This window comes from Microtus ochrogaster, chromosome 2, assembly GCF_000317375.1.
Source record: "Microtus ochrogaster isolate Prairie Vole_2 chromosome 2, MicOch1.0, whole genome shotgun sequence".
NCBI lineage: Eukaryota > Metazoa > Chordata > Mammalia > Rodentia > Cricetidae > Microtus > Microtus ochrogaster.
Genome location: NC_022010.1, coordinates 38051838 through 38070221, shown reverse-complemented (window position 1 = coordinate 38070221; position 18384 = coordinate 38051838). Strand labels below are relative to the sequence as shown.

Genomic DNA, 18384 nt, shown 5'->3' with positions numbered 1-18384 from the left:
AAGGAATAAGTACATCATGAGGTACAGTCATCTCTGTGTGACATGCTCTTACAGAACAATGCTACTCTCACTGAACGTCCTACACCCCTGGATCGTTGAAACCACACCTATATTTTATAATTCTCCAAATCTTTAACCTAGGCATATATTCAGAATCTACTGCTTAGTTGATGGTAGTTTATGGTCTCTGTGATCTGATCCTCCACTGTTTGTTACATCCCTGGAAGTCACTCAGAGGATACCATCACCGATGAGAGTCCATGTCTTGTTGAATCATGTGATGATAAAAATTGGTAGTCATAGCCTAAGGCACTGGTGAATCTCAGGATTCCTTCTGAATCACTAAAAGATTAAATTATCATCGGCCCCACGCTCTTTGTTGGGAGTAAATTTTATTTCATTTCCGTGTTTTGCAAGTTGGGGTGGAAATCTACTGTGGAAAGAACCTCCTCTTTGATGTGTGTGAGTAATCCCTTTATCTCCTTCCATAGATCTTGCAGCTATCTGAGTCTTCTATATTTGCTTTTATGCCCAAGAAAAAGATTGCTGTTTTGAGGAGCAGCTATTTTCTTAGGGAAATTTGGACAATTAAGAAATAGCAAGTATATAACATTTTCTCCAACTGAGCATTTTATACACGAACAAAATACAGTGTAGGCTTGAGAATAGCACCCTGTGGTATTTGGCCTTTTGTGCCCTCTCTACCTCCTGAAACAAGAAAAAAATGTTTGCCTTGGTACTTAAAAAAGTAGGAAGGGACATATTTTTCTATTTCAAAATATAATATAGTTATATCTACAAGGTGCCATTCCACCCGTTGGGAACTTTCCTTCTGTGTAGGTGTTGGAAAGAAGATAAACAGAGTACCTTGGAACACCCCGGGACGAACGCTTTGTTTGGACAACTTTATAAACCTTGGAGCCTTCAGGGAACAGTGTTGGGGTGGAGGCCATAGGGGACACCCAGTCTGGATGGCACAGAAAACAGAGGATGCTCAAGCACCACAGCCCAGAACTCCTGCCACTCTACCCGAGAAGCAAAACAAACAAGCCCGGGGATGGAGGAAGATGTAGGAAGTCTGTAGGGAGACCAGGGAGGCAGGCGCCTGGGAAGTTACTGCAGCAACCAAGAGGAGTCCACATCATGACCACTAAGGAGGGTTCGTAAATCCCTCTGCTTTGGGGACCGCAACGTGCTCAGTTCAGACACCCTAGCCTCCTCTAGAGAGCTTCAGTAAGCAGTCCTGGAAAATCGGATGGGATTGAAGCACCGTTCCAGTCCAATCCGTTTCTAGTTTGCAGGGGAAAATCCGGTCCGGTGTTTATTTTTAGCAGCGCTTTTCTGTGACCGAATGCTACTGCTTTAGGGCTGGGATACTGAGGACCTTATTGGGGAGAGAAGCCAGGGCGGGCGGGGGAGCGGGGGGCGGTGAAAAAGGGAGGGGGGACTCTCTGCGCATGCGTGCCAGCGCCCATGCAAATCTGCTGTACATCCAGAGCAAAGTGGGATGATCTGTCACTACACCTGCAGCACCACGCTCCGAGGACAGCTCCTGCTTGCAGCTTCCAGACGCAGGTAAAAATAATTAAATAAATACAATCCTGCGCGGGCCTGTGCATGCTTTTCAGTATCAGCTGTGCATAGCCACCTAACCCCTGTAGAAACAATTTGCTGCTGCTGCTGCTTAAGTGTCCTTTGGTGGCTGATCGCAGCTTCAAGGTTTAAGAAATCCCATCTTTCAGGAAGCCCGAAGGGAAAGAAGGAAGTACGGGCGAAATCATCAGATTGCCTTTCCAGATTTGGGGATCTGAAGCGGGCCCACATCTTCCTGCCAACTTCCATTGAACTTCCCAGCACTCTAAAGGGACCGAAATGGAGAGCAAAGGTATGTGTCTGTCCCCATCGGGGCACTTCCCGCTGCCTGTGCGTGTGGCCAGGGCAGCCCTCGGCGAGGGGACTGCAGTGCTCCAGAGCGGGAGGAGCATCACACTAGGTCGATAGGAGGAGGATATGCTATGTCCGTTGCAGCAGCGGGAATGTGGCGAGAAGGCCACTAACTCCCACAGCGTGGAAGCCAATGTTTAATACTCCCATTAGTTGCGTAGTGAAGTCGGATGAGTTTTTTTTTTCCTCCGGGTGTGTGTGTGTGTATGCGCGCGCGCTCGCGGGGGGCGGCGGGGAGGCGGGGGGGATGGAGAAGATACCCTCCCAAAATGGAGGGGGAGGAAAGATGTGCTGGTAAAATGATTTCTTTCCTGTAAAATGGATGGACTGGATAAATCTGTTTTGTTTGCTTTAGGATTGCTGACGAGACATTTATAGCTGATATCCAATAATGCATTGCTAAAAAAATGTTTGAATTCCTCCACCCCACCCTACAAACATGGTGTTTCTGGGTGTGTATGACCACATTCGACTGCATTTTGAATGGGTATCAGATAAAAAAAAAATTGTATCTACTTGAAACGGCGTGCCCAGGAACTGACCTCTAAGAAGATCAGGGTAGAGAAGTACTGCCTGGCTCCTGAACGCGATGCTGTTCGCTAGTTTTGGACATATCCATATTAAAATTCCCCTCATAAGCAAATCTGCAAAATGTACACCCACCAACTGCTATCTGAACTGTGGAGATCAACTTCTGGTTAGCATATCTGATGCATATAAACCGAGCAGCTCTTAAAATTGTAACTTTGGATGTCGTTTGAACATAACCCCCTCTGTGCAGGTCCCTTCCCCTCCTTAAAATGCCCACACATGGTTGTGATGTGACCAGATACCCAGTAGGGCTAGAGGATGTATTTAACCCTGCTGAAATCAGAGAAATGATGTCAACTTTTAGGAAACCATATTCATTACCCAGAACGGGAGAAGCTATATTTGAAGCGAGGTTTTATTTTTAACCGGAATGTCAGTCACTGTGGCAATGTACTTAGGCTCGGGGAGTGGTGTTGAGCTACCGATTTCTAGGCTGATTAACCAAACTAGAGTGTTGACAAGAGCAGCTCTCTGCTCAGTGTGGTTATTGGAGTATTTAGTTAGTAGGTTTATCGTTTTCGTATCTAGGGTAAACCTCGGCACTGTGGAAAGATCTGAAATGCTGCCGGTAAAGATTAGCTGGTAGCTTTCAGAAGGGGCAAACTATTCTCGTGACACGTTGGTGGGTATTTCCTTGTCTGACAATGTACATATGGGAAAAGATCTGTATCTCTAAATATATACATAGTGTATAACAGAATCAATTTTAAAATGAAAACCCAATCTTTCATAAATCATAGATTAATATAATATTCTAGTTAGGTAAGCATTTCTTGGACCTTGGGTTAACAACAGAGTATCATTTTACTATGAAAAACTGTTTTTCTGCTTAGGTGACACCTGGTATTTGACCATTAAATCTGGTTATTTGGCAATGGTTCCTGGTAACATTTTGCCTTTAATTTATACAGCAATTAATGGTCAATCATCAAATGAAGACATATCTCTCAGCGATATTTTGTGGGTTTTTTTATTGCCCATAAAGAACGCTGTCTGCTTTTCAGAGTTTCAGGTGGTTTACATTGCCCAATAATCAGAGTAGACTTTCAGCCATGCTTCCAGTCTGGGGAGCTCAGAAGGGAGACGGGATTTCAGAAATAGACCTGAGAGGAACTGGGCCAAAAGTTCTATGTTAAGTCAGACAACAGTGATACTGTAGATCCCAGCTCTGTGAAAAAGGTGATGATAGCTCTTGCTATAAGCCAATATTGTGGTCGTTTTGCAGAGGGCTCATAATTACTTATACCAATGAGGAGCAAATTAAAATCTTAATGCGTTTTAATTCCTGGACTTTAGAAAGCTGAGCTGCCCAAATATCAATCATGCTGACACTAATACTTCTGCTTTTTAAGCCAATGAATGTGGCATGCTAAAACAAAAAAAACAAAAAAAAAACTGCAGCTAACTTTAATTTTTTCTTCTGGAAGGCTAAAGGAGCATATAAAGGGGCAGTTGCATCTGTATTCCATTCTAATTGGAACAACTTTAATTTTTTTTATTGCAATCAACTTCTTCCCCCAGTAAATTCAAGTGTAATTATAGGAAAACATTATTAAGTATTAGTATTAGAACTAATTTAAATAGAGTCAAAGAGTCATCACGTGATTCACTTGACAGCACAATGCTTTCCCATAGTCTAATGGCCTATTTAGACATAAACCCTGTCACCAGCGTCAGGCAACCTTCACATTGTCTTTGCCGTTTGAAAAGCAGACCAGCTAAGCAGACCTGTGAGTATTCTTACTCACAAGTAAGATCAGGTCTGCTTCCTTCTTTATTCCTTAACATCACTTCCTGTCATCCAGGATAAAGAGGAAAATAGATCAATTCAGAGTCAGAGTCAAGGATCTTTGTATCTCATGGTAATTACATTGTATCAAAGACTGAGTTGGATGTATCTGAAGTAACTTTCACAGAAATTATGTCTCCCGGGTCCCAAGAGCTAGAGCCGCAGAAATAATGGAGAGTGTTTAATATTTAAACTTGTGGTTCAGAAACTTGCCTGCACTCTAGAACCACTTGGTAGGCTTCGTAAACGTTCTCATGCAGGGTCATAGCCAAAACAATTAATTAGAATGTTGGATGGGAACAAAGAGGCGCACCATTTTTTAACCATCTCAGGTGCAATGTGTTTGAGAACCACTTATTGAGGTGCTGGGTGACAGACTGTGGTTGTTTGCAGACACATTTAGAACTGCTGGATGCTCGTTTTTGCTCTAGGCCCATTGAACAGACTGATTTCTACAAAGCCCCAGGTGGTTTGTATTCAGGGGAGAGTTTTAGGAGCGATGATTTAAAGGTAACTGGCATTTCTCTTCTGTTCCCCTCTCTCCTGACTGTATCACTTTTTTTCCTTTGCTTAGGTTCTCAACTTCATGCAGGTTGCCTATACAAACACCTGTAGAACGTTTTCTGTGTAGAGAGGTTCAGGCTGCACCTCTTGAGATTCAGGTTTAGCTGGTTCCATGGAGGGACCTGTGCATAGTTCCTTAAGACAAAAACCAAAACAAAACAGTATAAAATTATTCCATGTTACTAGTCAGTTTTGTTTTAAAGAGGCATCAAGACAAAGGCAACCTATTAGAGAAAGCATTTGGCTGGGGGCTTGCTGATGGCTTCAGAGGATGAGTCCATGATCATCATGGCAGGGAGCTTGGTGACGGGCAGGTTTGGTTCTGGAGCAGCAGCAGAGAGCTTACATAGGATAATGATCAGAAAGAAAGAGTGAAAGAAAGAGGGGGAGACTAATAGGGAATGGTGTGGGCTTTTGAAACCTTAAAGCCCACCCTCACCAGTGACATGCCTCCTCCAAAAAGGTCATATCTCCTCCCCTCCCCAGAGAGGTCCACTAGCTGTGTACAAAGCCTTCCAATATGAGGGCTATTCTCATCCAGACCACCACACCCACCTAGTGATGCCACTAGCCAGCCAGTAACCATTGATCTCCGGCCTCACCACTCTTGGTCTACATTTCAAGTATTGCCCCAGAGCTTGTTAAGGATGCTGACTCTCAGGCTCTTTCCAGATTTATAATTCAAATCCATATTCCGGAAAAATCACATGGTTGTCTGTATGTGTGTGAAAGCCTCAGAACCTCTTGTCTCAATCGTGCAAAGCAGATTGTAATTCAAAGCTTCTGCATAAGATGACTTAGTGGAGAAGCTTGGATAGAGATCATCTATTCTGCGTGGTGGTTTACATGTGTGGAGTCGGGTCCCAGACCTCTGTTTGCTTTGGGAAAAAGTAGGAAAGAAAGTCTGCCTTGTGGTTTGAACCCTAAACAGACTCACTTTCAAGTATCCCCTCTGTACTTACTCTAGCCGTTTACTTTCAGCACCCCATTATCTTTAAACATGCATTCCCTACGCTCACTGTGGACTCCTGCTGCATTACTGCTCTTAGCCCATGGTTAAGTGATGGTAGTGGACTGCTTAAGCCAGGGTGCATCTTAGCAGAGTGTAGGATGCTTCCGTCCATTGTATTGCTTCTTTTTTTTTATTTTTTATTTTTTTGGTTTTTCGAGACAGGGTTTCTCTGTGGCTTCGGAGCCTGTCCTGGAACTAGTGTGTTGCTTCTTTGTTCCATTCTCTGACACCATTGTTCATCACTGTCTTTCCTGATCTCTGTCTTTCATGGCTATATTTAATAGAGTGCTCTATGCAGCTGGAACACCTGTTTGTTGTTAATATGCTGCATCCCTTACATCCGCAATCGAGTGATTTTTATTTAAACAAATATTTAATGAGTACCTACTATGTGCCCGTCATGCTTAGTACTGAAAATCTAAAAGAAAACTAAGTTAAATGTGGTAGCTATGGCTATAATTTCAGCACCCAGGGACTAGCGACAGAGGAATAAGGAGTTGGAGGATAGCCTCTACAATATAGTTAGTTTGAGACTAGCCTGGCTACTTGAGACTCTGTCTAGGTAGCAAAAGCTAAGACATAAGCCTTGATCTTAAACACCTTGCTCTCCTCCCCCATGTCTTTGCTAATAGATTGGTTAGTCTTCTTGAGGGCATAATTTGAGTTTTTAACATTTCAGCAGGTATCCTGGAGTTTCACCTCTGGAAAAATGATTTATTTTCCATAGCAGGAACACTGGTTTTACATGCTGAGTTGGACAGACAGTAGTTTTAAGTATCACTTTCATGCATTGAGATGATTCCAGACTGGGAGAGATAAAGCTGATATTTTACTTGGGTATTGTGGAGAACATCAATTTGTTTCTGGAGGACAGAAGGCAGGAAACCAACTTGTTTTCCCAACAGAGATTTGTTCATGCCCTCCAGAGGAGAAGGGAAATGCTTTCGCAGTCCTTAATTTAGCAGAACTGGGAAGTAATTTTGTGAAAAGTCGCTTCCTCTTTAAACAACAATGAGAACCAGAGAGAGCGTTGCAGTGGGAGAAGTCAAATCTAACATATGATGTGGTAGAATGGGCACCAGTTGCAGGACGTTCAGCTTCTTGTCCAGTTCTAGGGGTGGTACTTTGCCTTTCTGGGACTCAAGATCTTTAAGTAGTCTAGAGCATTTGGCTCGTTTGATTCAAAGGCTCACTGAATTACCATGCTGTTCCAGGCATGTGGCTCAGTGCAGGGTTGGAGGTGTGTATCCTGGCTCCCAGTCTCTGCACTTGCAGCTGGAAACCACAAGCAAGCTCTGGAGCTGTTTATTGCAGACACACTACTGCTCCATTCATCCTTCCGAGTCCTTGGAGGTGACCCAGGAGGCTAGAATGCGGAATTCTACTATTAGAGACCCCGAGAGAAGACTGAATGTTCCCCAGCAGTAATGCCTTCCTTTGCTTTCTACCTTGATTTCTTCAAAAGAAAATTCGCTGTGTGGGAGAACATGTGAACACCGACTATGCTGTGCTCTCTTCTGAAAGTGATTCCAGCTGACCAGCTGCTTAGCTGGGAATGGATTGTATGACGTAAGCAGCCATCAGCAGATTTGTTATCCCCAGCAATGGGTCCAAGGGTGACCACTTTCTTAGCCTTGCCTTTTTAGTCTTTCCAGCCACATCCCACTACATTTATAGTATAAACTCTTTCCATAACTGAATTTGTTATTAAGTTACTATTGGCATGAGGACTTCGTTTTGAAGTAGTTATGTCCAACATTTTTGTTGGTTGGTGGTAGCTCTAGATCTCTCAGGTAGAGTATACAATGAATGGGTTTAAAACACTGTGTAAATTCTGTCCATCAACAGGTTTTCTCACATAGTAGCCACAGGGCATCTGGGGCACTCGGCTATTAAGGAGCACTCAGGAAATTAGGCATGGTGGTTCTGATGAAGCTAGAACTGGGAACTGTGTTTAATCAGGAACACTGTAGGGCTCCTGCCTTGGTTTTGTTTTCTTATTAGCATTATTTAGTGTTAAAGAGAGCATGGGCATCAAAGAAAGATTTGATGCCTCTGTTATAGACTTGGGATAGACAATAAATACACAAAATAAATGACAACAAACTGAGCTTAAAGACAAGCGGTTCATCTTGTTAGCATCCTTGCTTATAGGACATGGTATAGTTTTCCTAGGACCTACACATATAAACTAATTTTAGTTTTCTTATCTCTCTAGTTATGTTTTAAAGTCCCCTTCTCTTTTCCTCACCAATGTGAGGTTCTCACCCAGAGAAGTTAAGTGACATAGCTGTTGTGATGCCACTGACGGTGCCTTGGCAGAAGTCCAAAAGGACACCTGTTGTCTTTTCACAGATACTTTCTCTTTCCCTTAACAGCTAAGCTGCTTGGATGTTGGCCCAAAAAGGACCCCATTACTGAGGAGTCAAAGAGCACCTCTCATTGAAAGAAAACATAGGCTAGCCTCAAGTTCATGGTGTTCTTGTCTTAACATCCCTATGGCTGGTCTTTCAAACATGGGATCATGGGCTTTGGTTCTACTCTGTCTGTGTTTAGCCAGAGGAACAGCCCAAAGGGATGGACAGCAGAAAAAAAAAGATCCAGAAGCTTTTACAGGCTGTTCAAGGGGTCACCAATAACTTTTTTGTAGCAAGAAGAGGCAGCCATTCCAATCTCTACCCCCTGGAATCTCCCCTGCTCTTACAATGACGACCCATGAGAAGCAGTCAGGCTTGTATTAGATCCTCAAATACTGACTGTGTTCAACTAGGCTAAACAGACCTCAGTACAAGGCAAATTGAGAAATTCATCTCTAGCTATTTGGATACTGGAAAAATGTTTCTGGCCTCAAAACACGTTAAAGTGTTTTTCGTTTTTGCTCCAACTTTCATTCACATACTAGATTCTATAAATAAGGTAATTAAAAAGCATCTTTTATATGATTGCTCTAATTGGGAATGAAAATCTGGGAAATCTGAAACCGCCTTTCCAAAGGCTTCTTTTGCATTTCAAAGCAGTTTCACCCTTTCCAGTACTACTCAAAACTGAATTTAGTTCAGTTCTGTGTTGTTGTTTCTCTAGGATTTAAGGAAGAAATATTTCCTGTGCAGCAAGGAGAAAGACTCTGCAAATCATGCTTTATTTGTGAGCCTGCAAATTCAAAATAAGATGCAGTGCGGATTTTTACCTACGGGCCTTATGTCAGCATCAGCATCAGCATCAAAAGGCAAAGCAGTGATGCAAATACAGGAAGGCTCTCAATAACCCGAGGAAGGGAGGCAGACAGATGCACAAGGACCATCAGCATCCGTCTTTCGGTGTCAGATGATGGGTGGATTGAATCAATGAGCAGCATTTTTGAGAATTGATGTGTTAGATGTTCTGAGGTTGAACTTTGAAAACTAATTTATACACACTAGTGGAATGCTGAGGCTATATTGGTACCTGGGATTGTAGAAAAAACATGGAACAAGACCAGAAGTCCTGTACTTAAGTTATGTTTCCTCTACTTATTCCATAAAGGATCCTTGGAGAAAAAAAAATCCTTTTATATCTCAGTGTCCTTGACCCATCTTCCTACCCTTTCCCCACCTTTCCTCTCCTCTTCCACCCTCCCTTTCTTCTTCTTCCTCCTTCTCTTCCTCCCCTCCTTCTGCCCATTTTCACTCTCCTATTGTAGATGAATCAGCTATCTTGTCAACTTTCTAATATTCTGTTTTGATGCCTATGCATGCTTGCTATGGAAAACAAAACATAATGGATCGTAGTCCAAATTATCACTTTGATTTTAAAGATGCATTGTTGAGCTAGCATTTTTTAAGTTGTTTGTCTTTGATGTGTGTGTGTGTGTGTGTGTGTGTGTGTGTGTGTGTGCGTGCGTGTGTGTTTCAGGCTCTCGCTATGGCCTGGAATTATATCTGGTGTCAGGGAGTAGTGTACTGATCAAACACCTACCCTGGTGATATACCTTCCACAGTGAACCTTACCATCTACAGGCTCCAAAATCTTCAAAACAGAGGTACCCATTGGAGCCAGGAGCTTGTTGGGGACATCTCTTTACATGGGCCATAATATTTAGCATTATGTGTGGTATGACCATAAATTTGCATTGATGAATGGCTATGGAGCCCTACGGAAATTGCCCTGTCTTAGAAGTTTGGAAGTCTAGATTTGAGTCATGATTTGTGTCTCAACTCGTTATGTGAGTTTGATGTGCTCATTTCCGTCCCCCCTCCCCCCGCCTTGCTCTTCATCTGTGAAACAAAAGAACACAGAGGCAGAAGTCTTTGGATTTGAGGAATTCTGAGAATTTGTGGGGCTGTGTAGAGAAAACAGTAGATGTTCGCTTTATGATTTATGGTTGGTGCCTCCTTCCTTCTTGCCTTTAGATAATGTGGTAGTGTTTATGCTCAGCAGCTTCAGCATCATGTTTGTATAACATTTTTAAGTTTAATCTTTATATGTCTCCTTCTTACAATTAAGGTTGTTTTTATGTGAAGTTGATGCAGTATCTTCCCTATTCCAGACCTAGCAAGCACGTTCCACTGAGAAGAGGCAGAAGTAACAATCACATCAAGCACTCCATGCTGATTGTTTTACTCGTGTTACAGGCAGGTGATTTGACTTTCTTTTACTTTCAGTCATCAGACATGCATTCTTCAAAACCAAATGCATGCAGTTCTGTTGTCTTTAGATAATTCGGAAACTGTAGGTATCTCTTGTAACACTCAGGTCTCTGCTGCTCCTTCGAGACAGAAGTATTGTCATGTCCAATGGAAACCTACTTAGTAGAATGGATTAATACTTAAATTGAATTTCTTAGTTATGCAGAGGGTGAAAGCAAAATATTTAACAGCTTTAATGTATTTAAAAACATGAATTATGGTCAGGAATACTTGTGATACAATGGTGGCTGTGAAAACAGTGTTTGTGGGCATATAGCCTGATATCAGTAATAAGCAACACACCATGGACAAATAACATTGAAATAAGCAAAGGGTAGTATGATTGGATTAGTGACTAAACCGAGTGGATTTTTATTGTTTTTCACATATCCCATCAATCTGATATTCTAGATAACTTATTGCAGTCTAAGCATGGTGCCATGAGTATCGGACTCAGTTATAAGCTGCTCAATATATTTATTTAAACTTTACCTAATCCCTCTCTTCATGCTTCACGACCTCACACTCTGTTCATGCCTTTCGAAATGAGGTTTCTCTAGCTTTAACTTTGTTTTAGGCACTGTACTTTTCACGCCATCCCGTTTAATCTTCACAGCAATCTCACGCCATTCATAGTTTATGACCTGGGAAACTCGAGCAAATTGATGGCAAGTAATTTGCATTTGAACCCACAAAGGTGCTGGGTTATGGACTGTCTTCAGAACATTACCTAGAACACTACCCAATCTTAGGTGTACTTTACTCTAGTCTGGTATGACCATCACCTTTCCTCCATTAAAGAAAAAACAGCCGTGTACATACAGATTTTACTAACCCTCAGGGCACATACTATCTGCTTATTTCATGGCTAGTAAACTGAAAGTCTTGCTGACACCAAGAGTGTGAGATAGTAAGATATTCAATAACCGTTAACATGTTTATGAACATGAATTATGATCTGAAGTACTGGTGATATGATAGTAACTAAGGAAAAACAAAACAGCCTTTGTGGCTATATGTGCATATAAGCCCCGAGTCAAGACAAGCCAGGCTTGAAGAGTTATTGCGAGCTCCTTCTGACTCTCAGGTGGGTTCAAGTACGAACCTTGTGCTTTGAGATACCTCAAGTTGGTTCCAACTCCAGTGGCTTAATTAATCAAGGACTGTAGCATCTTTTTAACCCCCACACTACGTAGCTGCCTTGCTTATCCGGGAAAGCCACTGCACTGGAAGTTACACATAGCACAAACAACCTTTGCATCCCTTGAACAAAGATACAGCTGTGTGTCTTTCCTCCTAATTTGTAGAAGGGATTTCTTTCAAAATTAAAGGGGCCAGTAAGAAAAGACATGAAGAGCCAAGTTAAAGCCAGAACTCAGTGATAGCTTGTGTTTGTTTCTTTGGCTGATACTTTTATCGTCTGTTCCTTTGAAGCTGAAGCTTCATGTTAACTCCTCAGCATAGAACTGGATATGTCCTCTGGTATCCTGTGCACCACTGTGGGAGACCACAGTTGATGCATGGTGTTGTTGTTAGCTGATGCTGGAAGCTGGAATCTTTCTAATCTCTATGCCATTATCCTCTCTTCCCTTAGCACTGACCCTTCACCCTGCCTAGACACCAGCTGCAATGGTCTAACTTGATTACCTTCCTCCATATATTCTTTCAACTGTTGATCCTTGTAGTTTCTGTTAGTTTTCATACCTGGGCTGAGCTGATTTCACTCACTTTCCTCTGGTTAGGACTACTAGAGTATCAGGCAACTGTGGGGTATAATTTAAATCATACAATAAAAGCAAACAGTGTTGACCTTAGCTGGTACAACGGATATTTGAATTAAAATTTTATTAACTTGTTTTCACTCTCTGACATAAATGAAGTTCTGTTTCCTCAGAAGAGCAAACTGGACTATTGGAGCAAAAATGTCAATATTGTTGGTTAGGTCAGGGACAGGATTGCTGGGTTCCACAACCAGAGGGTCTCATTGCGTGGTCTGTGATGGACCTTGGAGAATGCTCTCTTACGAACTTGCCAGAGGACACTGCTGCTACTCTAGAGATTGATTTTTAAGAACCATAGTCATAGAAAAACTATTTTAATATTGACTTGTACTTCAATTTGACTCCAGAAATAGATTTTTATTTTTCTGATTGTTTAAGAATAAGGAAATGAAGTAGCAGTCTCATGATGGAAGACCATGCATAGCTTAAAAGAATAAATGGCATTGCATCTTGGAAATAAACCACAGAAATAGTTAATTATACAAGGTTGTGGATTTGGTGGCCATTTAGCTACCATTTTGCTATATATTCTGATTATCATTGAAACTAGAGATAAAAGATCACAGTTTATTTTATCTGAGAAACACCTTTGAAGTCAGCAACTAAAGATATGTGCAAACAAGAGCTTAGCAAGTACTGGCTGCTAGTGATGCAGGAGAAAATTTATAGTCTAAATTTGCTTTTACCTATATAGCTTCTGTATAGATGGCTCTGGAAGCAATGACTAAAATAATGGTTGTGTCATCTGTTATCACATCATATAAAAGAAATGTAATGTGTACGGACGCAGAGGAAAAGGTCCAAATCCGGGAATAAATTAGCATTTATAGAAAGGCTGAAACTTAAACATTGGAAAAGCATCGTATGGTGAGGGAGTGGTAAAAAACACAGTAGAGAGTGTATCATCAGCAACCAGGAAGATGTAAAAGATGGTCCGATTCATCCATCCATCAGATACTTGTGCTGGTTGCCAGCGCTCTTCTAGAGGCTGAATACAGTGGTGAAAGTATAGAATGTTTGCCTTTGTGCACAAAGAGATGGGGACAGGAAACATGGAAGGATGAATCATGAAGGAAGGTCAGGAGGAAATTGTGGAAGCCTGTTACAAATTATGTAATATAGGTGGTGATTTCATTCACCTGTCAAAAAAACCACAGTTGATGTGATCACTTAAAAAAAAATAGATACCTTGGGGATTTTCTATCACAAAGCTTCAATTATCCAGTAGCATTTAAAGAACACATTTGCTGCAAAACAAACCAAAGCACACCAATGAACCCACTCGCATGGCCGGCAGAAGTGCCCCAACCCACTGTTCCTCTTTATGACTTCCACCGACTGCCTTCCTGTTGCTGTTGACTCCTGACTTCTGCAAGTTCTGACACAGAAAGGTTTTGAGTTGTATTTTTGGGAGAAATGCCCAGACAATCTTTCAGAATGTATCAAGTTTAAAAGATGACTCTCTGAACATCTGTAAATAATTAGCAAGTTTCAAGAAAATAAACACAGAACGAAAACCATGCAAAGACTAATAATATCCTTATATGTTGCAATTGCGTTTTATGAGATTCTTCTATTCTTAAATGTATGAAAGATTTGTGCGACACGTTTGTGTCCAGTCTTAGTCACCCTCTTGCAGTAGCATGTTTGGATATTCACAAGACACAATTTATTTTAAGAAGAGGGAGAAGCCAATGGCAATTTCTGAACATTTTTTCTGGCTTTTGTGTGCGTACATTCTAACTGACAACATTGGTCGAGATTCCTGATCTCACTGTTTTAGATTTTCCTATCCATATAATGGAGATAAAAACACTAGCTAATATTAGTGGCTATTAATCGACCTGTTTTGAACATTGGATTAGATATGAAAGTGCTTAGCTTGTATTCTCATATAGTAATCACTTAGCAAAGCGTTGTTATTTATTTTAAGTACTGTATCTCAAAACTGCCTCATTATAACCTCTGGGTGAAAGTCACAGCCTTGGGCTTTTGTTGAGTCTGATGGGTTCAGACATGCTTAGTGTTTAAAACCTTTTTGGTGGTTCTGAGAATGAATGCAGGGTCTTTGGCAATGGTAGGCTCATAGTATACCCCTGGGCAACACTTCCAAGGTTGACTGTTTCAATGAACTCCACGCACATACTAATAGTCATCATCTTTGATTTCACGTCAGCATAAGAGCCACTCTGCAAGGCGGGCAGGGGTGGTGCACACCTGTAATCCCAGCACTCAGGAGACAGAGGCAGGTAGCCTGAGTTCTAGGCTAGCTTGGTCTACAGAGGGAGTTCCAGGACAGCCAGCCAGGGCTACACCGAGAAACTCTCTCTTAAAAAACAAAACAAAACAAAAAGTCACTCTGCAAATATATGGCTTTTTTTTTAATCCAAGTTAAAAATCCACCCAAGGAAAGCAGATGCTGCCAAACTAGACGGCCACATTCAAGGAATGAGGACAGGAATGGGACATTGTATAAGGGAGGTCTCACACTGGCTGGTGAAATGTTCATGAGTAACATTTTTCGAATAACAGGCACCAGGGGATTTTCATCTTGAAACTCTAAGAATGGTTAGACAGATGGCAAGGACAGCTTGATCTTTTCTCTGAGTCAAGGCCTTTTGATCTCCATTGACCACTGATTCAAGCCTGAGTAGGGAAGGTGGGTGTGCAGCAGCCTCCAGGGGCGCTCACTCTTCTGATGTGTAGAAAAGGCCTCCTGAGTGTAGAAACGGCCCCTCTTCATCTTCTTCCATTTGCTCATTATTTTGTCACAATTATGGAGGTTCGTTCTCACAGACAGTAGTTTCTTGTCCCTTCTCCCATTTTTATAGAGTTAATAGCTTTGAAATGTTTTATATTTACCTCCACAACCTATATAATATTCACTTCTTACATCCCCAACCCAGAATGCAATTGTCCATCCTTTTGTCTTCCAGGCTTTCTTTTAATTTTGGTTAGGTAGGCATTTAATAGCCTCACTAGTATGATTATGAAAATAAGTTCTCTTTATGACTAGCAAATTGAACTATGAAGGCTTTTCAGCTAGTCTTAAGATGTTTTTTAAGTTTGGTAATTGACTTGTTTTCAGAGGGCTCTACTTTCTCTGTATTGCATGCTGTTATTTTCCTGCTGGTAACACACTCATCCACTCTTCACGACAGCCAGAAACTAAATACATATCCTGAGCTACACATGCTGCTGGGTATATACTACAGTAAATACCATCATAAACATGTTAACCCAGGCTAGAGGTTATGCAAAGGGCAGAGATTCAACCTGACTTTAAGACCTGTGTTTGCAAATGTCTCCACTCTCATTATTAAAGACATCATTTCCCATAAAAAATCTTTTTGTCAGTTTGAAATAAGCCCAAATTAATAACTCCCAGTCATTGCCAGACTCTTTATGGCCCCAAGAGACTTTGGTGTGATTTTAGAGTCTACATTTTTCCCTGTGCCATCTGAGACAAAGGGAAGATGTGACCCAGTCTTGGTGAAGTCAAGACTGAAACTCAGAATCTAAAATTACTATACTAATGTTCTTACCACCAAGTCATATCAATCCTCCATCCTCATGCCCAGCTGCCTATTAATACGATTAAAAATTCTAAGTTGTGACTATGAGGCTCAGAAATCTGGAAGTACTGATTTTAAGAACATCTGAAAATGGAAGAACAGCATTTTGGATGAAGTCTATGTGTACTCTGCATGTAGGTTTAGGGGTCCAAACTTCTACAACACTGGACAAGAATGGCTCACTACCGTCACAGAGTCCTCACTACCATTTTGTCTTGACAGATCAAAGGGTCAGAGCTTTAAACCAAAAGGACAGAGCTGTCTTCATGTGTACAGGTTAATGTCGATTGAGTTTAAATTCATGCAGCAAATTCGGGGACAGCAAGTTTGGATGTGGCACCTTGTAACATCCTTTTCAAATGTTCACATGTTTACAGTGTCTTAAAAGCACACATCAGCAATATATACATACATGTAACAATATACATAAGCATCATACACACACACACACACACACACACACACACACATATATATATATATATTACAGGGAATGATGTCTCCTCTTTCTCCTTAAGGGTGTGATGTATTCTGTTCAATTTATGGTTGTAGAACTGCATTAATGGTTATCAAATACTGTATTATAGAGCCACTAAGAAGAAGAAGGACACATCATTTATTGGACACTTCATCAGGAAAGTAACACTCGGTAACGCGTTATTCATTGAAAGCAAGATCCAACAACCCCAGTGAGATTTTGTGACATCTTCCAACATATATTACTCTGTTGTAGGCAGAGATACTTAGATTGCATTTTCTCAACAATGTTTTTCTTAGTCCTCGTCTGCTGTGTTGACTTCTGTCATACTTTGTTACCGTCTGTCCGTCTCTTGGGTCACCCCCTCTCCTCAATTATGAACTCCATGAAGGCAAATGTTATTTGTTTCCTCTTTGTTATCCCAGTGACTTGGCACAAACTAAGCCTTTGTTAGAAAGTTAACAGGGAAGGTCAGAGCATTTTATATATATATATAAATATATATATATAACAATGGCTTGATTTTCATAGCATTCTTCATTAGATGGTAGGCATAAAGACTCAGGATGACACACAGGTAACTCACATGCTTCCGTGTCGGCTTTCTCTTTTGAATGTCATTCTTTGTGCACCCCAGTTAAAAGCTACAGCTCTTTAAGTAATGGATCCTCTTGGTTGTGAGACTTCCTTTTGTCCCCAGGAACATGGGCAATTAGGTTAGGTGTAAAATGTCTCCTCTACCTGGGTAGTAGTAATTTTTCTTCTGATGCTAAAGATGAGAAACGAAGTGACTCCTCTTCCTTATACAGTGAAGAAAATCGAGCTTCTTCATTGCCCTAGGTTCCTCCATCTGCTCTCCAGTGGCTCTCCATTCCTGGCTCATTTGGCTTTACCTTTTAAACTATCCTCAACCTTAGTGGTACAAATTGTCAGGACCTTTGACCATTACCGACAAAGACAATTGTTTTCAAAGCCCTGGAGTTAGGGCTACCTAGACTCATTCTGTAAGATAGTCTGGGATACACTCTTCCTGTGGGCTTCTAGAGAGTCCCTTCTGATTTTCAGTCCACAACTAGGACATGAAATCAGTAGACAGCAACAGCCTGTTTCTCTTGGGGATCTTGGTTCTGTCTCTTTTACTTTCCTATTGAAAGCTGTGGTAATAGTAGAAAACACACAGGGTGATTGGTCCCATATTGTTTTTGCATCCTTAGTTCATTCTGGATGAATAAATTGGAGAGGACATGAAGGAAGGGAATGGCTCACAGTTGTCCCTGGGCTATCTGGACCCATCCTGGTGTCTTCAGCCTTCATCCAAGGAGTGGGCATGACATTTTTTTGCCTCATATACCCTCTGGCATCAGCAGAAATGCAAATTGAGTTAAGTAAGAATGGCCCAAGGCTTGTTTTTCTAGTCTAGGCGGGGGTATTATTTTTATTTAAGGTTATCATTAGGTGTAGATATTCTCAAACACAAAGTCAGGACTATGACGATCTCTGGGACCAATTTTCTTGCCACCACAGGGCAGTCAGAGCAGAGACAGGGCAAGTAGACCTTGGCATGGAGTCCCAAGACTGGCTTGGTGTGTGCATGTGTGTGTGTGTGTGTGTGTGTGTGTGTGTGTGTGTGTGTGTTGTCAGCACAGTATTTTTACATGAATACTTCTTAAAAATAATTAACATGGTGGCTAAAGCTGTCAATGAAGACAATGCTACTGTTTTGAGAAAATGCAAGTCTTGTGGCCCCATATTCTCTTTTAATATACTTTCTCAGGTATGTCTACTCAAAAACTGAGATGTGGTAATACTTCCACTCTTTTTTTTTTTTTTTTTTTGGTTTTTCAGACAGGGTTTCTCTGTAGCTTTGGTGCCCATCCTGGAACTAGCTCTTGTAGACCAGGCTGAAGGCGTAAGTCACAAACAATGCCACAGCAGTTTGGAATTATGATTAATAGGGTAGTATTTATTTAAAGGGGAAAAAACTTA

General features: G+C 41.4%; 1 protein-coding gene across 1 annotated transcript in view; it reads left to right on the top strand.

Moving 5' to 3' along the window:
- The first annotated feature begins 1477 nt into the window (after nt 1-1477).
- The window catches only part of Fgf12 (fibroblast growth factor 12), a 543179-nt gene continuing 526272 nt past the window's right edge, over nt 1478-18384 (top strand). Inside the window, exons 1-2 of the mRNA XM_005344785.3 lie at nt 1478-1575; nt 1743-1885. Coding sequence (XP_005344842.1) covers nt 1873-1885 — 13 coding nt within the window. The 5' untranslated portion in view covers nt 1478-1575; nt 1743-1872. The remainder of the gene's footprint in view (nt 1576-1742; nt 1886-18384) is intronic.